This window comes from Aulonocara sp. 'chitande type north' Nkhata Bay, linkage group LG3 (assembly GCF_057382095.1).
Source record: "Aulonocara sp. 'chitande type north' Nkhata Bay isolate Kocher_YH1m ecotype deep benthic linkage group LG3, A_spYH_male_GT1.1, whole genome shotgun sequence".
Classification (NCBI taxonomy): domain Eukaryota; kingdom Metazoa; phylum Chordata; class Actinopteri; order Cichliformes; family Cichlidae; genus Aulonocara; species Aulonocara sp. 'chitande type north' Nkhata Bay.
This window is the reverse complement of record NC_141346.1, coordinates 9951025-9974599: the sequence shown is the minus strand read 5'-3', so window position 1 is coordinate 9974599 and position 23575 is coordinate 9951025. Positions and strand designations below refer to the sequence as shown.

Here is a 23575-nt window from a genome sequence, read left to right as displayed (position 1 = left end):
TTTGTATAGCACTTTTCTAGTCCATAGGACCCAAAAGCGCTTTAGACTACATTCAGTCATTCACACACTGGCGATAGCAAGCTACATTGTAGCCACAGCTGCCCTGGGGCGCACTGACAGAGGCGAGGCTGCCGGACACTGGCGCCACCGGGCCCTCTGACCACCACCAGTAGGCATGGGGTTAGTATCTTGCCCAAGGATATATGGCATGCAGCCAGGAGGCAGCCTGGGATCGAACCACCGACTTTTTGATTAGTGGCTGACCTGCTCTGCCACCTGAGCTACAGCCACCCCATATCTATAATTTTAATAAATGACAAATTAAAAAGGCATGAACATTTTTTTTTGTATAGAAAAAATATCAAACCGTGACACCAAAGTATCGAACCGAACCCTGAATTTTGTGTATCGTTGCACGCCTAGTATGTATGTATGTCCGGTGAAGGATCCAAGCTTTAACCTGAGATTTTGGCCTTTCTGAGAAAATACATTTATATTTAAGAATCAATTTAGTATTTAATGACTTGATATCATGTTATTCAAGCTAAAAACCCTCCCCTACTAATAAGTCATCAAAATTGCAACACACGCAGCTCTGACCTTCTTGTGACCTCATGTGACCACATCTAACAGGGCTTAAAAACATCACTGTCAGAACAAAGTATGGTGTTAACCACAGGATCCACTGCTTTCTCTCACCAAGGCTTGAGTATTTTTCATCCTGAGCGTATCTTCAAGTTTCTAGTGTTTTGCATTAGTGTTTGTAATGATGATACAACAAATGGTAAATGGCCTGTATTTGTATAGCGCTTTACTGGTCCCTAAGGACCCCAAAGCACTTTACACATCCAGTCATCCACACATTCACACACAAGGTGTGCTTTAGACAAAGCCCACACAGAAGTAATTCACTACAGTATGTCTGGTTTAAAAAAACAAACATGGCAATATCACATAGACCAGGCATTCATACCAAGACCTCAGGAACCTTTTAGTTTTGTAAACAGTTCACACCACACTTAACACATTACCACAGGAACCAACGAGCCAGTGTAGTCTGCAGAAGAGGTGAGAAAATCAATCACTCACACATTTTAAGTCCAATATTTCTGTCAAACATTCTTGGGGATCTTGTGTGATACTGGTATCGAACCAATACCACACACTACAACAAACGGGTCTCGGCCTTTAATATGTACAGAAACATCCCAGAAACATTTATGTAAAAGTGGAAGATGCTGATAAATCCTATGTGTTTCTATACTTGATGCATTGCTCATAGATATCAATTTCAAGTGAATTCAAGTGAGACTTCAGTCTTATAACACAGAAAGTGTGTGTTTCCTGTTTCTGCTTGTGACCTCGAACAGTACATCCTCAGTCATAACCACAGTTAGTCAGACAAACACCAGTGGAAATAAAACCCTTATAAAGTGGAAGTGGTTCTGCATCTTGAACAGAGGCACCAATATTAATTTTAATAGCATACTTAATATTGTTTGAGTGAAGTGTGCCGCAAAAAATAACCTAAAGTGATTTTCTAAGATTAAACATTAAACGTTTTAATATGTATCAACTTAACTGTAAAGTAGCAAATAAGGTGAATATCATTACATAAAATGCTTCATACAGTCTTGTTAAGAGCTTCTGGGGATGCCCTTGATGGTTGAGCTGATATTGCTGTCTCAGTCAATGCATCAAGCACAGGTGGTAATGACCAGGTTGATTGACTTATCAACAAACTTAAAAAAAGAGAGGAATCAATAAGTTAAGATACCATATTCTTTACATACTGTGGTAAATACTTGTCACGGTTTTGCAGCAATGGTGCAAACCTGTGGCTATTTTCAGGAAGCAGATGCGTGAGAAAAGTGTTACTGAACAGTAACGACACCAGTAGCATTTTGTCCAGACGGCCACAAGAAAGAAAGTCAGTCCAGACGTGTGGGCACAGAGAAAGTTTGGATTTATTTAACTGTTTAATGTAACTTCTTTCTGTCTGTGTTTTCTGTATTCATTTAACCTTTAGGTTTGATTTGCCGTAAACCAAGTGAGAAAGTATGTGGAATGGACATAACTGCCAAGACATCTTCACTGAGGTGGAGCATTTGTTATGAAGGGAGAAATCCATCCATCCATCCAGCCAAGAGGTCTCTTTAGCCCATGGTCTCCTCTTGGTAGGACATGCCCAGAATACCTTACCCACGAGGTGCCTGGATCCTAATCAGATTCCTGATCCACCTGAACCAACTAGGAGGATGATTGGCAGCTCTACACTGAATCCTTCTGATATGAATGAACTCTTCACTCTGTTCCTGGCTCATTCAAATATCTGACGTCACAGGAAGCAACCCTCTGATCCACTGGGAAACACCCAGGGTGCAGGCAGCAAGCCACCACGTTCTGACATTTTAACAAGGGAAACTATGAGTATGACTCATGTCTCACTTCTTAAGTGGACATTACAGGAACAGCAGCTTTTGGCAGTTCAGTGTTGTCTTCCTGACGCTTGATACTAAGCTGTTTAGAAGATGGGTGGATTCACAGAGCAGCTTCAAATAGACTTTGCGACTTGGAGTAACGAGCTCTCGCCCTATGTTCCAGGAAGGAGCAAACTTTTACCAGGTAGGTAAGAAAGATGTGCTGAAACCTATCAGCTACAACTGGCAGATTATTATATCCATATTATATAAATCCCCACTTTATTCCTTTTATAAAAGCATTCGATGGCTTCTAATGTACAGCTGGCTGTTTCATGTCTCAGTTCCTGCTTGCAATTATCTTTTGTTTTTTTCAAAGTTTGGTGTCAGAACAAGAGGATCTGAATCCTGTTTCATTTCTCCCCCTGTTTACAAACACATTAACATAATGTGCTACACCAGATAAAGGGTTTCTTCTTAAATGCCTTGAAAAAGTATTTTTTATGTTCTTTTTGGCTTGAACTCACATCCTCCTCCCCCTCACCACCGTGTGGTTTCTTTAACAGGATGTTGTCGCCACTTTTGCTACAAAACGGTCAGTGAAACTGCAGCGTGCAGACGCTATGAAGGCAATTCTGCTTCTCCTCTGTAAGTACAGAACAAAAATTAACAACCAAAACTTCTTGTCACACAATACTGCAAAAGTACTGTAGATTAAAATGCACAGAGGTGTGTTTGAGTTCTTTGTTGATGTATAACTCGTTATAACGTATAACGTTGTTTTTGCTGCACACAGTTCTGTGACAGACTGAATGGCTGTTTTATGAAAGTTTAAAGTTATCAGATGTCTTAAAGTTAAGAGTTGCAAATGAAACTTAGTGATTTCATGTTTGTGTCGTATGACTGAGAGTTTTTAGGAACACTTACACACTGTGTGGTTTGACTTTGACTTTCATATCAGTGTTGAGCACCTGCCGGACGTCAGCCCAGAGTCGTGGTAAGATTCAAGCCTGTTTATGTCTGTGTGTGTGTGTCTGTGTGTGTCTGTCTGTGTGTGTCTGTGTGTGTCTGTGTGTGTGTGTCTGTGTGTGTGTGTGTGTGTCTGTGTGTTGTGTGTGTGTTTGTGTCTGTGTGTCTCTGTGCATCTGCATGTGTGTGTGAGTCTATATGTGTGCGTCTGCATGTGTGTGTCTGTGTGTCTGCGTGTGTGTGTCTGCGTGTGTGTGTCTGCATGTGTGTGTGTGTGTCTGTGTGTGTGTGTGTGTGTGTGTGTGTCTGTGTGTGTGTGTGTGTCTGTGTGTGTGTGTGTGTGTGTGTCTGCATGTCTGTGTGTGTGTCTGCATGTGTGTGTGTGTGTGTCTGCATGTGTGTCTGCGTGTGTGTGTGTCTGTGTGTCTGCGTGTGTGTGTCTGTGTCTCTGTGTCTGCATGTGTGTGTGTGTGTGTCTGTGTGTCTGTGTGTCTGCATGTGTGTGTCTGTGTGTGTCTGTGTGTCTGCGTGTGTGTTTGTGTCTGTGTGTCTCTGTGCATCTGCATGTGTGTGTGAGTCTATATGTGTGCGTCTGCATGTGTGTGTCTGTGTGTCTGCGTGTGTGTGTCTGCGTGTGTGTGTCTGCATGTGTGTGTGTGTGCGTGTGTGTCTGCATGTTTGTGTCTGCATGTGTGTGTGTGTGTGTGTGTGTGTGCATGTGTGTGTCTGCGTGTGTGTGTCTGTGTGTGTGTTATAGAATGTCATTTGCATTTTTATCAGTGTTTTAGACAAAGTGAACTTTTAGAGTCATTGACTGAAAGCACTGAGATGTAAACATTTCATTTCATTCATTTGTAAACATTTTCTTCTCTAATCTAAGGATCTTCAAACTGAACCTCACCAACTGTCTCCTGCCTGCAGAATCAGGCTTTTCTTCCTAATGACACCAACACAGGCTCCTAAAGCAAAATGCTAAAGCCCAATGTTTTCATTGCATTTTCTGCTACTTTATGATTCATATTTACACATTGGAAATAACAGTCAATCATTTAAAAACAACCATCATCACCCAAGAAAACTAAATAAGTCAGTTGCCTCACTGATGAAGGTCCCTTAGCTCCCCTAGCTGTTACAGTATCTTTTACCAAATCAAGCATTCTTATCGTAGCCTTAGCTCAACGCAGACACATGTTTGCCCCTCGGTAACCAGAGATCTGTAAGACAACATGTCACACAGCAGATAAATGTCCGATCAGAGCACAAGAACAAATAACTGCTTTACTTTACTGTTTATTACTGCTGTGGGGCAACATAACACATGAGTTTTATTCATTACATTTCTTCTGTGTGTGTGAAGTGAAGCACACCATCATCAGATCTCTCAGACTCATTATGGTAACGACAGCAATTGCAAAGCTCAGTTGTTACACTGTTTCACTAACTTGGTAACTCTCTGGGTTTTTGATTAATTCAGTGAGTGCATTTATTTACTTTGGCTAACATCTGGTCTCAAATAATAACCCCTCAGAAACAGCACTGAGCTGAAAAATCAGAATTTGAGCATTTTTATTCAGCAAATGTTCAGAAAGCCCAAAAGAACCACATGCTTATCTTATTTAGGCCATTGCAAGGGAAGGAAACAGGAAGTCAGTCGACTTAGGAGGCACGGCTCTCATTGGTGCAGGTTCAACAGAGAAAGGCGCGTTTTCTTTAGGCCAAAGTTTGCATGAGTTTGTAGTGGAGGAAGCTTTCTCAGCACGGGGTCGACTGTTCAACAACTGTTCACACGTAGGATGGTAACAATGTAAAGTGCCTTAAAAACCACACATTTACTACACTCACCGACTGTTTGTGGATCTGAGTGGATTATTTAGAGATGATGCTGATGATGTGGTTTTCTCTCCAGGTATGATGGTACATTTCTCACTGATTTTTACCAGATCCCAGCTTGTTTTGTTTGTTATTTTGGCCTTTGTTCACCCCAGAGTCAAAGCTTTCAGTTTAGTAACTTGTAAATTTGTTTCTGGGTATAACTTTGGGGACCACGGCAGGGTCACCTTCCTTTTAAACACTTATGCTGTGCTCTGTCAATTGTGTCTCTGTCTCTCTCAGCCTCTTTGAAGGTCACTCCCAACTGGTCCCAGTTTTTCGAGTACGAGCACATCAGTCTGAGCTGTGAGCGGATCGCCTCCGGTGAATGGACAGTGTGGAGATCCCCAGCGAAAAAAGGGTCAGTTTACTGCTTAAATAACAAAAATCACAAAACTGGCATGTTAAAGGAAGAGCACTCTTTATGTTTCACTCAGCTAATTCATCCTTTCACTTGATGTTGTGCAGGAAGATAATCATTTCTACCAAGATGTTTTCAGTCATGATAAGAGTCATTTTCAGTGAATTAACCTAACTGCAGACTGAAAGCAAATAAAAGGAGATGTTAAAGAAAAGCAATCAGCAAAACAAAGAGCAAATTCCAGCGGAACTGCTGACAAACTGATATTTGACTGGTGATTCAGAGCACCAAAGTACTTTATGAGTGACAGTGAGAGTCAGCAGGCATCTGGCAAAATGCCTGGTTTGAGAATTTTTTGCATAATTTACAACTTTGGACTGTAAAATGATTCCAGTATAGTAAAGAATTAGATAATTAGTTTATTCATAAGTCGTCTAAAAATGAAGTTGAGATTCAGGTTAACACAAACGATGTTTCTCAGGTTGAAAGTGTCTGACTGCACATCAGGCTGGGGTATTCAAACTTCCTCTACCTGTGAAATTAAGAGAGTCACACATTCAGACTCCGGGGTTTACTGGTGCCAGTCCACACACGGTCACAGCAGCAACGCCATCAGCATCACTGTCAATGGTAAGATTCATTAAACTGCATTTCAGCATGCCTGAAGGAGAAGCTACATAACTCCTGCTTCCTGTTTCTATGAAATTTAATGTGACTCATTCATGTGTGAATCAGCTCTTCTCTCTCCAATAGACTTTTGCAACATTTGCAACTTTACACGTTAGTGTTTTACAGGGAACTAGTTGTGATAAAGGGAAGCACATCAATATAAACCAAAAAGGTTTAGTTCAGTTAAGTGGACTCATTTTTATACACAACTTGCTTCATTCATTCGGGCCGATCGTGGCTCAAGAGTTGGGATTTCCTCTTGTAATCTTAAGGTTGCCGGTTCGAGCCCCGGCTCGGACAGTCTGGTCGTTGTGTCCTTGGGCAAGACACTTCACCTGCCGCCTACTGGTGATGGCCAGAGGGGCCGATGGCGCGGTATGGCAGCCTCGCTTCTGTCAGTCTGCCCCAGGACAACTGTAGCTGCCTCCACCAGTGTTTGAATGTGAGAGAATGAATAGTGGAATTGTAAAGCGCTTTGAGGGGTCCCGAAAAGCGTTATATAAATGCAATCCATTATTATAATTATTATTCTCCCATTAACACAAGCACTATTGACTAACTTGATATTTGGCATTGAGACTGGTGCAGTCAGGGATTGAACCACCAGCCTTTTGGTTGGTGGTCTGGCTCAGGGCTGCGGCTCCAAACAAGCCACACTTTTGCAGTCTAACATTAAAGTCTGTGAGCTGTAGCTCTTTGATGTGTTTCTGATCAGCAGCGACCTGCTCTACCTTCTGTGCCACAGCCAACCAGAGCTAATGTTCCATGTTATGTCAGTAAGCTCTCTGCATGTGGAAAAAATGATCTATAATGCTGCACATTTCTTGTTGCATGGGGCTGTTCATGATCTGTTTTAGAAATGGATGGCTGATTGACCTCTATGAGGCTGGTAGCTAACCTGTGCAGTGTTAGGTTCCCTAAACTGGGACGCTGAAATAAAATCATTTTTAAAAGCAGATAAATTACATTTTAGCAATACCAAAAATGATCCCACTGGGCCTGTTGAATATCAGTTGTGTATGTGGACGCAACACCCCCAGTCCTTCTCTGTAAACCACAGTGACCTAATTTCTTTCCTGCAGAGATTCAGAGATAGCTGATTTTGTTAGCATAATTGTTCTAGGGCAGTCACCTCTTCCCTGTAGGCTGTCTCCTCACCTGATATCACACAACAACATATTTCATTTTTCTGGAGGTTTAGAGAACCCAGTGATCCTGCTGAGTCCTGCTGCCCCTGTGGTGGAGGGAGAGAACATCACTCTGCACTGTAGAACAAAGAATCCCTCCAACCTCCCTGCTAATTTCTTTAAAGATGATCACCCCATCAAAAGTGAAACTGCAAACCACACGACCATCTACCAAGCATCTAAAGCTGATCAAGGTTCCTACAAATGTCACATAAGTGGTCATGGGGAATCACCATCCAGCTGGCTGCTGATACAAGGTAAGGAACAAAGTCATTTCACTAAATAACAGCTGTCTGCTTAAGCTGCTGCCTGTGACATGACCCAGATAAGTGAATGAATGGATGCAGACAGCTGTATAAAGACATAGTGAGGGTAAAGATGACTGAAGAAGAAACATTCAGTGCATCCTGGGACTCCCCCAGCAGCCTACACCTAAATGCAGCTTAACTAAGGGAGGATTCAGGGTAAGAGTGGACATGCAGCCAAAGTCCACAAAAGTCATAAAGCCAAAGTAACTTGTGTTTTGCCCACATACACCGATGGTGATCTCACAATCTAAACTGGCATTCATCAGGATTCATTCAGTTCAAGTATGAACAGGACGGCTGTGAGTATGCTGAAGGAACATCCTAAAAATCTCTTCTTTACTCTTGGATTTGGTTACCTGACATCATGTATTTATTAGGATTTGTGTTAATTAGAAAATCTTATTGTAAAACTAATTGTGTTACCAGTCTCAGTGAGATTCGTAGCACTGCAATACATCATCCAACACGTTGCTTTATATGTAATAATGTGTGCCCAGTCGAACTGGGGTTTGTAAAGGTTTAAATATATATGATTTTAAAATGCATATTATATTAATATTAGTTGTAATGCCTTGCATGAATGGAATTCTGATTGGGGCTCAGCAACATAATAAATACATTAATTGAATTTTGTTGCATTTTTTTAGTGTAAAAAAGTTTTGACACGTGTATCATAGAAACAAAGTGAATAAGCAAAACAGAAGACGTCTCATAACAACAGGAAATGTGAAAACATTGAATACAGCGCACATATTTTAACACACTGAGTCTTGTTCTGTCCCCAGATCATTCTGACCTTCCCACTCTCACACCGTCTCCCAACTCCGCTCAGATGTTTGAGTACAAGGACTTGAATCTGAGCTGCGGCATTCAAGGATGGACAGTCAAGAGATTCAGCACCTTTGACAAACAAGTGTCCCGATGTGAAGTGTGGGGAAAAGCTACTTCCTATGGTTGCATCCTCCACAAAATCAGGGGGCTCGACAGTGCTGTTTACTGGTGCGAGTCTCCTACACACCAGCGGAGCAACTCAGTCAACATCACAGTTTATGGTAGGAGCGGGTTTAAAAATCTAATTTGAAATAGAAGCCCTCAAAATGTATACGAATGAGAGAAAACTAAACACGTAATAGTCATGCTTGTAAAACACGTGTCAATGTTGTTATAACAAAAATGGTTAAATGAACACTTTTTGTTTTACACACAAACAGTGGAGCTGTACAGCTTCACAGCTGAGCTCAGTGGATGGATGCTTTACTATGAACAAACATAGTCGAGCTAAACAGAAAAAAACATGCATTTCTATTGCTTGTAGAAAATAATAGTTTCCAACTTCATGAGAATAGGTTGGCCAACTCTTCTTTACAGCATTGTTTCAGTTTATTAATGTGCACAGCTCTCTATCTTAAGATCCCACAGGGTTGCAGTCGGGTTCACTCCTGGACTTTGCATAAATCACTGATACATTTGATCACAGAAGATGTCGTTCTTAAAATCCTGTAACTAAGTTTAAGGATGTAAATTCTCCACTGTTATCTTCTCCAATGACATACGCCAACACAATGTAAAACAGCTACCTAGACTCCCACAAGACTGATTATCTTGTTAGTGTTGCATTAAACAGCTTTCATTGAAAAAGCAGGCCTCAAATCAGAAGTGCATGAGTGCCTGGTATAACTCACAAAAGTGTGCCTTAAAGCAGATAACCTGCAAGCTGTAGAGAAAAAGGCAGCTCACTATTCTAGATCTTCATTTAGACTGGAAGTAGAGTTTGCTGCTCTATAATAAAAAGACGTCTTAGTATTTGTCACTGAATCAAGACAACAAAAACAACCCCAGGTTTCCTCAGGTGACCACAATATTTTAATACACAGAGAAGAACATGCAATAGAAATTAAAGGTACTGCACTGCAGTGCTCTGAATCATTCCATATCTATCTAATAAACTCTGTTTTCATGTAGATTGATATCTCTCTTCACACACAAAGGTTTATTATGAAGTTCCACAGGGTTTAGTGGTGGAATCAATTATGTTTTTCCCAAATATATTTTTCCTATCATCACTTTGGTGCAGATAATACCCAGCTTTATCTATCCATGATGACACACACTGATTAGCTAAACTGCAGGAATTTCTTAAGGACCTGGATGAGCTGTAATTCCTTGCTTCTTAATTCAGATGAAACTAAGATTATTGTAATTTGCACTAAAAATGTTAGAAACATTGTATTTAACCAAAATGCTTACTCTGAGTGGGATTACCTTTGCCTCCAGTAACACTGCGAGGAGTCATTTTTGACCAGGATATGTCCTTCCATGTACATATTAAACAAATGTATAGGGAAAGTGCTGCATATCTGCAAGAAACGTTCATGCAAAAACTAGTTCAGTCATTTATTACTCAGAATCTGCACTGCTGTAATTTATTATGATCAGGATGTTCAGATGACCCACAATGACAGTGACTACTGTTGTAAATTACTGCAATAAAAATGAAACCGAATTGAACTGCATCTTGTAGAAGTACTTACACTTACTGATGATCAAATAATCAAGTGCATTTAGTAGCACCTGCCCAGAATACTTCCTCACCCACTGTTTCTCTATTCTGGCTTAATTTTTTATATGTCATGTCATGTAGTTCCTCTGAGGTTTTACTTACTTAATTTTAAGAACTTTAAGGAATCAGAATATTTTATGTCCTGATACTTGAAACCTTAGCAACTAAGGAAGGTTTACTTTCTTTATTTACACTGATTTTATCTGCCTCTCATCAGACAGTGCTTGATAAATAAAGCTGAATAGCATGTTCTGCTACATGGCATGTACTCGTGTATTCAAACAATTTGTTTTTATCTCTCAGAACGAGAATATACTCCAGTAATCCTGCAGAGTCCCGTCCTCCCCGTGATGAAGGGAGCTAACGTTACTCTGCTCTGTGAATCAAAGAACAGTCAATCCGACATCCCAGCAACTTTCTATAAAAATGAATCTATTATTGGGACTGCGCCTAGAAGTCACATGATCATCTATAACGTCACAAAGTCTCATGAGGGCATCTACAAGTGTAACATGAGTGTGGGAGTGTCTCCATTCAGCTGGCTGTTCATCATAGGTAAGGACTGAAAATCCAAGGAATGACATGACTGGTGACTTTGGTCTTTTTTCTTTGATGTGTATTAGACACTGTTCATCTGTGGTTTAGAGAGAAGATAAAAAGAGCTTTTTTCCAGCAAGATCTTTGTTTGTTTATAGATCCTGAAGATCCCGATGCCCCCACCTCAGATCCTCACAAAAACCTGTCTTCTCTGGGAATACTGCGCTACATCTTGGTGTACTTCCCATATGTAATTTCCACATTCCTCATGGCTTCTATATATCGCATGTCTGCAGGTAACACTCATCACTATGTTCAAATATCACCCATCCATCTCGTAGTGTTGGATCTATAATCTTTACCAGAATAGAAAAACACTGGTTACTGAACATGCACATTTTGTCATAAACCAGAGTTACTATGTAAAAATCAGAGAATAACCAAAGTTATTGCCGCTTTGATGGAGGAAATCAAAATGCCTGACCCACATTTAATTACAGTTCACACAAAAGTCGATAAGAAAAGCAGGGAATTGGCAGACGAACTGGCCAACATCTACAGAGACATGTTTTCAGGGCTCTTAATCTAGCAGTTTCCTAGAAATCTGGGATGATGTGTAGAACAGCATCAAAAACAGAAATCCATTATTAGCGTATAAGTGCACCTGTATTTATTTTGTTTTTCACATCAAAATGATTTGTATTTGAACAAGGATAGCAAAAGACTAAGACATCTCATTGTGGTTCAATTTTCACTACTAATCGGGTTATTTAGGGACATGATCGATATATTAGATGATCTCATAGAGGCTTTGTGTTTCAGAAGCAACCCTTGGTAACCTCCAGTCTCTGTGTGTTTATTCTCAAACCAGTTGCTGAGTGGTTGTGAGATCAGTCACATAAAGGGTGCTGCATCAAAAACCTTCTTGCTTTGGACACTTGTAGATTGCAGTGGTTGCCCAGATGCATGGAAGATGCAGACTTTGCCTTAAAAGTAAAAGTTACACATCATCTGGTTTCTGTGACACTTTTACTACAGCTTGGCAAGTATTTGGCATTTATTTGGAGAAAAGTTAGTGTCTTCCTTTCAAATTATAGGCAACGTTTGCAATGTGCTGGTGACCAAATTAAATACAAGGAGGTCCTCAATGTATAGCTTTTTACAACCAGCTTCATGTTATGGACTGCCAGCAACCTTAGCAACCACTCATTGGGTCACAGAATACACATTATTCCAGAGGGGGTCAGTGACTGGATTAATGGGACCAATGGGCTAATGACTCAAAATCAATATACATAAGGGAATAAATGAAAGCTTAAATTTAAAAGCCATGATCTTCAGGCCCTCAGGCAGCACTGCAGTAACGTCTTGATATTCACACATCCCGCCTTAGGTTTGGAAGTTGTTTTAGCCACATGTTAGTTTTAGTCACTACAATCTGCAATTCAAATAAAGTCTAATACAGTTTGGCGGTCCAGTTTTGCTGTCTTAACAGTTTCCATCCCACTTTCTGTTGGCCCAAAATTATTTAAGATGGAGACAAATAGAAGCTCAAATCTATTGTCAGACAAGAATAAGTTCTAGACATTTACAGTCAATGCCAAATTAAGTTCAAATTAAGAATGTATTATTCAAAAGAAAAACGATTTCTTTATATTTACAGTTTGTTTCATCACTGTTATCATTTCTTACTTTGCGCCTAACAGGCAGGAGCTCACATGTTTCCATAACGATGCCTCCACCCACCGAGGAAGATGAGGACCAGTCGTATGATGATGTCATGGCTGACGTCACCACTGAGCATAATTTCTAACTTAAACTCTTTGTCATGTTTTGAAGTCCATGAATTTTGTTGCATGTTGTTTTTAATTTTTGTATCAATAAAGTTTTTTTTTTGTAAATTCATTGCTGTGTGTTTTCTTTAGTTTACATCTTCGACCTCTTAACATGAAAAATGAAGCGGTGCTTTCCTGGCAACAAACGTTATCAGGGTTAGAGGTGAGATTTTATTTATAGGATCTATTTTTAGGGCAAAGGGAGAATTTAACTGTTAGTTTCAAACTTTACTGGGTTGAAGAAGTATATTCAAAATGAATAGAACCGTGATGTTAAGCTGCCACCTGCTGATGGCTTCTTGTCACTGCATCTCTGAGAGGTGACTGTGGAGCTACAGCAGCAAACTGACTCTGAGATATTAAAGATGGAGCTTTATTAAAACACCACCAGACTTTATGCCTGACTTCAAACATACATGTGGCTTAAAACTGATGATGCATATACATGTATATTTTAGTTAGTTGGTATTTAGTTGTGTGAAGGGAACCTGCAAAGTGCGGTGTATATGACAATAAACTTCTTGAATCTTGAATATTTTTTTTAATGTAATGCTTACACCCCACGAAACAGGCCGTCTGTTTTTTCAGTCTGATGACTGACAGCCTGCACAGAAGGAACCCTGATCCTCTCACCAGAGAGAGGCCAAACTGAGTGCAATCATGGTTGGCTGAAACAAATCACAGAATGCATGAAAGCTATTGGAAAAGGTACTAAATCAGCTCAATTTAACTGAGCAAGTGAAAGAAAGTTTAAAGTAACATAAAAAGAAAATCAAATATTTTCCACAACATTTCTTTTGCTGGCCACCTTTTCAGTCCCCAGAGAAACTGCGATATCAGCCAGTCTCCGGTGCAGCCGCTCCACTGCTGGCTGCTCATTTGACCTCCAGAGATGCTCATGTGTCCTTCTCCATGTCCAGGCTGATGCTCTAAAGGGTCTTCAGGCCTCGCTCAGCCTCGTGGTAGACCCCCTGAAGTGGTTAGCCCCTGCACAGGGCCTTCCTTTCTCCTGTCGTTGTCTCCTATGCTGTGCAAACCTCTCACACCTTAGTTTATTCTTGCTTTTGTATCTTGCTTATCTTTGGACTTCAGCACTAAATGGTCCCTTGAGTTTTCATCTGCCTCCTTTTTCTACATTTGGGTTAAAAACTTTCTAGATTTAGTATTTCTAGTAATTCATAGCATCTGTAGTTATGCAGTGAAATGGGTAACACAGCAAAAGAGTTTGTAAATGTAAATGAGCAAAAACACGCAGCCATTAGCTGTGTTTTCACTTCTATTATGAAAATAAAAAATGGTGCCAAAAGGTAAAAAACTAAAATCTTGAAAATAAGTTCTTCTTGCTATGAGAAAATATTGAAATTAAAACAGGTTTTGACACTCGCTTGAATTCAGATTTCACACATTTAACACTTCTTACTTTGTTGTAAGACTTGGGCCACAGACTGGTTGAGTTTATTCATGCCTACAGATCAGTAATTGTGCTAATAGCTGGCAGCTAGCATGGAGTTGATGGGGAGGAGAAACTTGTTGTGGGCAGCACACATGGGAGAATTTCAACCCCAGGTTTGACCACGAGAACAGTAGAAGCATTCAGCCATCCAAAAAACATCTATCCAGCAAGAGACGCAGCTGCAAGATGCACATGTAACCTAGATTTGCTTCTGAGTAAAATATCATGAGCAGAAATGATGCTTGCCAGTGAAACTACAGCAGGAGGAATCTGCCAGTTCTGCAGTAGTTAGAGCTACAGTAACAAAATATGCACAAATGCTGTCTATTTAAGATCATGTTTGTGTTGAGTTCAGCCTCATGTTGATCTCTGATATCATATTCATTTTCCTGAATGCTTGGGATCGATTAAAGCTCTTTCTCTCACTGATATCATTTGACTCAAAAGGCCTCACCTCCTGCAGGAGGTGCTGTAGTAGAAGAAGAAAACCAACCTACAGCTGGATGGTGAAGCTGGTGTTGATTGTTTTGATGAGCAAGTCGACATTAGAAAGAGATCTGAGATAACGTCAACGGGCACTAAAAAGTGCCTTCAAAACAAAATTCCCCCTCAGTGTACGGAAATAATGTGCAGTACAGATAAGCAAATGACGCATGTTGTGGTTGCTTAAGAGCAAAGTCAGACTTTGAGGGGAAAAAAACTCAAATCAAACTGAATTATAAAGGTGGAAAACCTGTGAAGTCTTATCAGAAAGTGACAGTGTGATATGACCATCTGAGAAAAAAGTCCTGACATTTGAAGAATACAATATGCAGGCAACCTGTGCATCATAAATGATGAGAAAGCATATCTGTTCCTGCGTTGGAAATTTGTAGCCCAGTTTAGCATAAAATACAAAGAGGAAATAAGTATGAGGGTAGTAGTGCGGTCTTTGTGAGTTTCCTGATTTGCAACAATATCATTAAACTCAGAGGACTCAGCGAATCAAGCAGCTTTTCCACAGGTGAGTCTTGTTTACGCTCAAAACTTTTGTGCTTAAGTTCTAATTTCATGCTTAAGTTGAACGATGATTTGTAGCAGCTTCTGGGCAGTAGAAACACACAGCTGCCTCAGCACCACAGTTGGCTCCTGCCAGTGTTCAGGGTGCAGATCTATTGATGTCATTACAAATTGGTTATTGTTGTTGTTATAGACAAAGACTTAGAGTGTACTGGTGCCAAATGCACTGATAATCAGCCTCACACTCTTTTATGGCTTCGTTATGAACAATCTGTTCACTACCATTCAAATGTTTGGACACCTTCTCATTTAATGTTTTTTCATCTTTCGTCCTGGAAATTGTTTTTAATGGAGTTATGTAGTAAACAAAAAAGTGCGAATCAACTCAAAACACGTTTTATATTTTAGATTCTTGAAAGCAGACACCCTTTGCTTTGTTGACAGTGCGCGTTTCAATTACCGCTTTTAGCTTGAATATCAAAATATAAATGTATTTTGCCAGAAACACCAGAATCTCAGGTTAAAGCTTTCATTTGAACAACCATCAAACAGCTAAAACAGCAAATGACAGCAGGTAAACAGATTCCAAATGAAGACGTAAACACAAAGCTCACCGACGGCACGCATACAGACCTGCTGCTGGGGCTGAAAGCCTGTTTGAGGCAAAATTTCCCTAATTTAAATTGAAACAAATTAAAAACAAATCGATTACAGAAATCAGTGACGATACCCAGCCCTCCTGCAAACCCTTGACCTTCTCTCGGTGAGATTCATGTTGTAGACACCTGCCGTGGTCTTCACTTCACATTCCTTGTCAGGCTTGTCAAACTTGTCAGTTTGCATGTTCTCCCCGTGTTTGCCTGGGTTCTCTCCAGGTACTCCGGCTTCCTCCCACAGTCCAAAGACATGCAGTTAGTGGGGATAGGTTAATTGATTAATCCAAATTGCCCATAGGTGTGAATGTGAGTGTAAATGGTTGTCTGTCTCTGTGTGTTGGCCCTGTGACAGACTGGCGACCTGTCCAGGGTGTACCCGCCTCTCATCCTATGACAGCTGGGATAGGCTCCAGCGCCCCCCGCGACCCTGAAAAGGATAAGCGGAAGTGAATGAATGGATGTTCAGACTTATACCACAGGTTGTTGTTAATTTCAGATGTGTTCATTCATAGTTTTGATGCTTTCAGTGAAAATCTTCAATGTAAATAGTCATGAAAATAAATAAAAACCATTAAATAAGAAAGGATCTGTCTACCAGAGGACCCAAGCTTGAAGGATAGACCACCCGCAGGGGCAAGAGGGGATTTATTATTATTATATACTCAGCCTTGGAAAGAGCAAAGATGACTGACAACCTTGGCCAACCACTTGAAGAAGTATACTAGAGATATTAAAGGCAGAAGAATAAACCAGCACTACTCCACGGAGCCATCTGAGGTGTACTCTGAGTGGCAGGGGAACAAAATGAGAACAGTGCCACTAAAGCTGGAGACAGAGCAATAGTGGAAGAGCATAAGGGAGAAGGACGCAACCATGACGGCAATGCTCAGAAAGGGTCATCAGTATGAGCTGAAAGTTGGACATCAACAGGCCCATGATTCACGTCCACTGGCTGAAGAAACTGACTCCACTCCATTAGTGACTAGCAGCACACACACACACACACACACACACACACACAATCAACCCAGTTGATAGTCAATGAGTCACTTCCAGAAGGGAGCAGTCCCATTTAACTACTGAAGAACAACCTGCCTCTGTAACACATGGATTCTCCTGATGTCGTAGTGGCTAAGTTAACCAGGCACATGGCTCAGTGCATGAGTGGTGCACCAAAAGACATTGGCAGGAATACCAGAGGAGCGAAACACGAGAAAATATTTGACAGTGTCATCTGCTTATGTATGCATTTATATATCACCAACATACTGTGCAACAATCTGATGTTACAAGCAAGTTACGTTAAGGATTTTACCTGGTTAAATGTTAGTTTAGCTGACAGCTTTCATCTGTGTACTGAGATGTATGGGCATCCAACTTTGGATCAGCTGATCAGCTTTTCAAGTTGCTATTCAAAAAGCCCAATAATGGGGAAATACAATAATAAAGCCTCAAAGTAACAAAAGCATGAACCTTGATCGGATTAAAGAAGGCACTGCTTAAGTAGATACCTGGTTAATTGCAAGTTAAAGTTATTCTGATCATATTCTGAATGATTTGCCATTGTGACTGGGGCCCAGTTAAACAATGACTACGTAGTAAGACAGTTTTGAGATGTTTAGACGAAATACAGTTCCTATGCAATATCACTACACAAGATGGAACATGTCATTAACACAGTAAGTGATGTGATTTAGAAAGGAAATAAGCATAATGATATTAAGATAAGATAAGATAAGATAAGATAAGATAACCTTTATTAGTCCCACATGTGGGAAATTTGTTTTGTCACAGCAGGAAGTGGACAGTGCAAAAGTTATGACGCAAAAATTAGAATACAATAAGAATAAATACAGTACACAGCTGTACAGAATAGAATAAAATAATATACTATATACAGTAGAATAAAATAGAATAAAAATATACAATAAGATAAAAATAGAATACGAATGCTATATACAACTGAGTAAAAATACAACGATGCCAGAAAAGATTATTGCACTTAGTGTTATTGCACATGTGTGGATGTGTGTGTTTGTTCAGTTAAAGTCTTTGTTGTGGAGTCTGACAGCAGTGGGGAGGAAAGACCTGCGAAATCTCTCCGTCCCACACCGTGGGTGCCGCAGTCTCCCACTGATGGAGCTGCTCAGTGCTGTCACAGTCTGCTGCATGGGGTGGGAGACGTTGTCCAGCAGGGATGACAGCTTAGCCGCCATTCTCCTGTCACTCACCACCTCCACTGGGTCCAGAGGGCATCCTAGAACAGAGCTGGCCCTTCGGATCACCCTGTTCAGTCTCTTCCTGTCCCCAGCAGAGATGCTGCCGCCCCAGCAGACCACACCATAAAAGATAGCAGAAGCCACCACAGAGTCATAGAAGGTCTTCAGGAGTGGGCCCTCCACCCCAAACGACCTGAGTCTCCGCAGCAGGTACAGCCTGCTCTGCCCTTTCCTGTAGAGGGCGTCTGAGTTATGAGTCCAGTCCAGTCTGTTGTTCAGATGAACACCAAGGTACCTGTAGCTGTCCACAGCCTCAATGTCCATACCCTGGATGTTCAGTGGTTGCAGTGGAGAATGCTTGTGCCTGCGGAAGTCTACCACCAGTTCCTTGGTTTTACTGGCGTTGATCTGGAGGTAGTTCAGCTGGCACCAGTCCACAAAGTCTTGAGTCAGTCCTCTGTACTCCTTGTCATCCCCATCAGTGATGAGGCCGACTATTGCAGAGTCATCAGAGAACTTCTGCAGGAAGCACTGGGTGGAATTGTGGGAGAAGTCTGCAGTGTAGATGGTGAAGAGGAACGGAGCCAGAACCGTTCCCTGTGGGGCCCCCGTACTGCAGACGACCCTGTCCGACACACAGCCCTGAGTCCTCACATACTGTGGTCGGTCGGTGAGGTAGTCCAAAATCCAGGTAGTGAGGTGATGGTCCACTCCAGAGTTCTCCAGCTTGTCCTTCAGAACTGAGGGAAGAATGGTGTTGAAGGCACTGGAGAAATCAAAGAACATGATTCTCACAGTGCTTCCAGCGGTCTCCAGGTGAGCGAGGGAACGATGTAGGAGGTGAATGACGGCATCATCCGCTCCAATGCCAGGCTGGTAGGCAAACTGAAGTGGGTCCAGTGATGAGCTTGTTAGGCGCCGAAGCTGAGCCAGGACCAACCGCTCCAGGGTCTTCATCAGGTGGGATGTCAGAGCCACCGGCCTGTAGCTGTTGAGGTCCTTGGGGCGTGAAGTCTTTGGCACTGGTACAACACAGGAGGTTTTCCAGAGCTGTGGGACTCTTCCCAACCTCAGGCTCAGGTTGAAGAGGTGCTCCATCACCCCACACAGTTGGTCCGCGCAGGACCTGACGACCCTCGAGCTGATGCCATCTGGGCCCGCTGCCTTCTTGCCATTAATCCTCCTCAGTTCCCTCCTAACTTGGGTGGTTGAGAGAGACAGGCTGGAGCCTTGTGTTGAGTGTGTATTGGATGCTGTTGTTGGGGGTGGGGAGGAGTGAGCAGGGTGAATAGAGGAGGTGTGAAGTGTCTGAGGTGTCAGAGGTGGAACAGCAGCAGTGGGGGTGGGTGAGTCTGCAGCCGATGTTGTAGACTGTCTCATGGTTGAATCAAATCTGTTGAAGAAATGATTCAGTTCATTTGCCCATCTCACATCCCTCCCAGGCAGAGAGTTCTGCTGTTTGTGGCCTGAGATGGTTCTGAGGCCTCTCCAGACTTCACCAACGTTGTTTTGCTGAAGCTGGTTCTCCATCTTCTGCCTGTAGCTGTCCTTCCCATTCCTTATCAGTCCCCTCAACTCTCTCTGCACCCTTTTCAACTCCTCTTTGTCTTTGGATTTGAAGGCCCTCCTCTTCTGCTTGAGGACAGCTTTAATTTCTGGGGTAATCCAAGGTTAAAGAAATGGATTAAAACACAATACTAATAATAAAGTGTTAGAATAATAGGTCGGTTAAGACTGAGCAGTGGATTTCTATGACTGCTCCTTCTTGAACTCAATAAATTGGATTTATTTTTCAGCTCCAGAAACATGGCTGACACAATAAATGTGACTTCATCTTCCAACCAGACCTGCGATGCTGTTAACACTTCAGCCTATCCTTTCTTTATGCTGGTCTACAGTCTAGTGTTCCTGGTAAGTTTCAAATCATCAGATCACTGTTAAAAATGTGTTAAAGGTTCTCAGTGTATGTACTGAAGTCCTGTCCTCTCCATCCTTTCTGTGTTTCTTTAGGTGGGGTTAATCCTCAATGGCTTCATCATGAAGTTTCACTTTTGTGGAGCACAGCAGCGGGCATCGAGCAGCTTGAAGATCTACCTGAAAAACCTGACAGCTGCTGACTTCCTGCTCTGCCTCTTTCTGCCACTCCGCATCACCCACTATGCCAGCAGCTCTGTCATCATTCGGCAGCTCTACTGTAGTTTTGGAGCTTGTGCCATTTTCATCAACATGTACGCCAGCATCATATTCATGGGCTACATCGCTGCCAACAGGTAAACTTCATGATGAAGATTAGAGGAACCTTTTACCTTTTACTCAAACTGCATTTCATGGTAATGCTGTTTACGCCTGACAGCTTGACTAAAGTGCTGACAAGAATTTTTACTTTATTAATGATTTCTGCTGATTTCAAACTAATAATTAATAAATAGTGACTGATTCATCTACTCAACCCCCGTTTCTTTTCTCTTCAGGTATCTAAAGATCGTCCGACCTTCAGGAACTCACATCCTGCAGACAGCAAAAACTGCCCACATCATTTCCATCATTACCTGGGTTTTCCTCCTGGTTCCGACTGTGACATACACCATCCTGTTTTTCATCACCCAGACCCCTGTGACCTCTAACCCCAGCTGCTGTGATCCCTTCTTTAGTGAATCAATCAAGTTGTTCTTCACAATCATCCACACTTTGTCTCCCATCATCTTCCTCGTGGTCTTCATATCCCTGGTTTTCTTCTATTACAGCACCTCCCGCAGGGTGTTGCGGGCACAGCAGAGGCAGCTGGCCTCCTCTGGCTCCGAGAAGCTTGTCAAGCCTCGCAGGAACATGTTGGTGCTGGTCAGCATCTTCTGTGTTTGCTTTGTCCCCTATCACCTGGCTCGTCTTCCCTATAGTCTTCTGTGGAGCAATGACTCTGTAGGCTCAGTCTTGAACTATGTAATGGAGGTGACCACCATGGTGGCAGTTTTCAATGTCTGCCTGGACCCTGTTGTTTACTTTTTCCTCTGTAAGTCTTTCCGGGCAAAGGTTAGAAAGGTGTCCAGGACAACCAACAACCAACAAGCAACTGAGGAGAGTGAGAGTACCAAAGAGCCACTGGACAGTGTTCCATCAATGAAGTAACCCAGTGAGTTGTAAGGAAAAGCTCAACATTTTATAAAATAGAGAGATTTGCATTTGGTTTGAGAGTCAGATTACACCAGTGAAACCAGTGTCATGGATCCCTAATCCTTGTCAGTTATATGACTCTCTGCTAAGCACATGAATCAATACAGTGCTTAACACAAACATAAAGACAGAATCAGTGTTTGTGTTGCTTTCAGCTATTAGCACAGTGGCTGATTTAGCATAAACAAATTGAACCAGTCTGGGTTCACATGGATATAACACTTGGCATCTGATGAACATTTACAGAGGACAGAGATGACTCCCTTTGGGGAGAGTGTGATGGTATGATGACAGTTATGAAGTGAGGGTTAAAGCCATGCACACACTGGAAGTGATTCCCCTCATCGCACATGGCTCTGAAAATAGTTGTTGGTCACTTGTGGACATTGCAGGCTATGGTTGCCTGGGTAACACTTTAATGTATTTATTACCAGGTTGTATATCAATCAGTGGTTCCCCATGTTCTCATTGGTAGTTGCTTCAATCTCTTACCTGGGCCCAGAAAAATGTCGTTCGCTTCATTTTGCCAGAGTGTATTTTTGTTGTAGTCATTTAAAGTTGCAGAATGTCATTCACTTTCTATGTCTCAGGTTGCCAAATTCCTGTGAATTTGATGTATGTATGAAGCTTAAATCTGTAAGAAAACCTGCATCAGAATGAGGCTTAATGAAAAAACGAGTACTGTGTCAAATAAAGCAGCATCTTAACACCAGTGAACTCGTTTTGGTTTCTTTTCTGAATCTTGTCAACAGTTTTTCAGGTCTTCGCTGTGTTCCCTCTGTCTGTCCATGATGTCATAGTGTCTGCTCGTGGGTCTGTCTGTTAAGTTCAGTGTCCAGTCTGGATCTCTGTGTCTGTATTTCCTGTTTTACTTAGAAGGTCCATTTCTGATGTGTATAACTGTGTCCCAAAACGTCGGCTGTATCCTTTGGAGGCTGTCACAGCCAGGCGACGAAGGCTGTCCCAATTCGGCGATTCCTTCAAATGCAGACGACAAATGAGTCCTCCATTTCCCCAAATTTGAAGGATGGGTCGGGTGTGTCCTTTGTGGCCCACCATATCCCAGAATTCATAGTGCGGCCCAGCCAATTTCAGTTCCCAACAATGGCAGCCGCTACTAAGTTTTAAAATTACTCTTATTAATCTTTCTGGGTCACAAAATAAACTTTTAACATTTCTCAGGTGAGAAAGTAGCTGTGTAAACTTCAAATATCTGCTTTGTTTATCGAGACATTGCATATGTGCAAAAGTGCGCCGATGTTTTTGGAGACGTCTGTTACCCACCCGCTCAACCGGGGGATTCAATGGTCACTCCAGCCGGCGAGAGCAGCGGACTCCCGTCTTTTCAGACCCCCGCTCTTTCGCTACTCAGGTTAAACATGATATATAAGTCACTCGGATAACTTAAAAATGTAATTGTTTGGATTTTTTGTAATTAGCTTCCTTTAAGTTGCTTCAGTGATGCAGTTTTTCAAAACTTTTTTATGAAACTAACACCTCGGTGGTTGTCCAGTTTCCTCTTTCTGATAAAACCTGTTTTACTGCATGCCTGTCGTGTTTAATAACCCACATAGTCACCCACATGTGCACAATGCAAATTATGCGGTTTCAGCATGTTTTGAAGCAGCTCAGCAGTCTGTCTAACCCACATGAGTCACCATTCTCGTCATCAGAAGTCTTTATTTTTCTTAAACACTTAAAACATCATCATCTTTATTTATACAGCACTTAAAAAAAAACAAAGCTGTCACGAAGTACTGTACATTTAAAGTAAATAATAAAAATACACAGGTGTACAAAATGAATTGTTAAGTGATGATGAGAAAGTTGCACACATTCATCATGGAGGTGGATTCATGGTAATCTGTTCTTTTTACAAGGTGGAATGATTGCACAGCATGCAGGCTCAAAAGTATACATATGGGGTCAATTATAAACATGTATGGGATGCTGTGTAAGACATAAATAAAGCTAAAATACAAAGGTTTGGACACTGTTTTGCATGTTTCGGAGGGGGGCTATGTGTTTACGTGCATAACGAGTGGTGCTGTAACAGCAGGATCATTCACACACACTGTTCTCCTGATTTGGAGGTTCTGGCAGTCTCGTGCAGACCTTTTTACATCCCGAGGGAGTTTACAGTAGTTATTGTGATAGCTGTTTATATACCGCCGGATGCTAACGTTGGCACGGCTCTCAGCCTCTTGCTCAACACCATAAACAAACAACAGCTTGCCCACCCTGATGGGGTTTTTATTGTCGCCGGCGACTTTAACAAAGCGTGCCTAAAGACTGTGCTTCCTAAATTTGTCCAGTTTGTGTACTTTGCTATGAGAGGAGAACACACTTTGGACCATGTCTATTC

The 23575-nt window shown here is 41.7% G+C and overlaps 2 protein-coding genes across 2 annotated transcripts; both read left to right on the top strand.

Annotated features, from left to right (window-relative positions):
- The first annotated feature begins 2489 nt into the window (after window positions 1-2489).
- On the top strand, window positions 2490-12936 carry LOC147333886 (high affinity immunoglobulin gamma Fc receptor I-like). The gene is made up of 10 exons (XM_086287302.1): window positions 2490-2625; window positions 2987-3068; window positions 3382-3417; window positions 5502-5619; window positions 6101-6249; window positions 7484-7732; window positions 8569-8835; window positions 10647-10898; window positions 11039-11176; window positions 12587-12936. Exons 1-10 carry the CDS (start codon window positions 2596-2598, stop codon window positions 12691-12693), a joined length of 1428 nt encoding a protein of 475 aa, XP_086143428.1. The 5' UTR covers window positions 2490-2595; the 3' UTR covers window positions 12694-12936.
- A 2159-nt stretch (window positions 12937-15095) lies between these two features.
- LOC147333885 (P2Y purinoceptor 14-like) lies at window positions 15096-21331 on the top strand. The gene is made up of 4 exons (XM_086287301.1): window positions 15096-15171; window positions 19839-19953; window positions 20053-20312; window positions 20514-21331. The coding sequence occupies exons 2-4, from the start codon at window positions 19849-19851 to the stop codon at window positions 21163-21165; spliced, it is 1017 nt and encodes a 338-aa protein (XP_086143427.1). The 5' UTR covers window positions 15096-15171; window positions 19839-19848; the 3' UTR covers window positions 21166-21331.
- Window positions 21332-23575: the final 2244 nt, after the last annotated feature.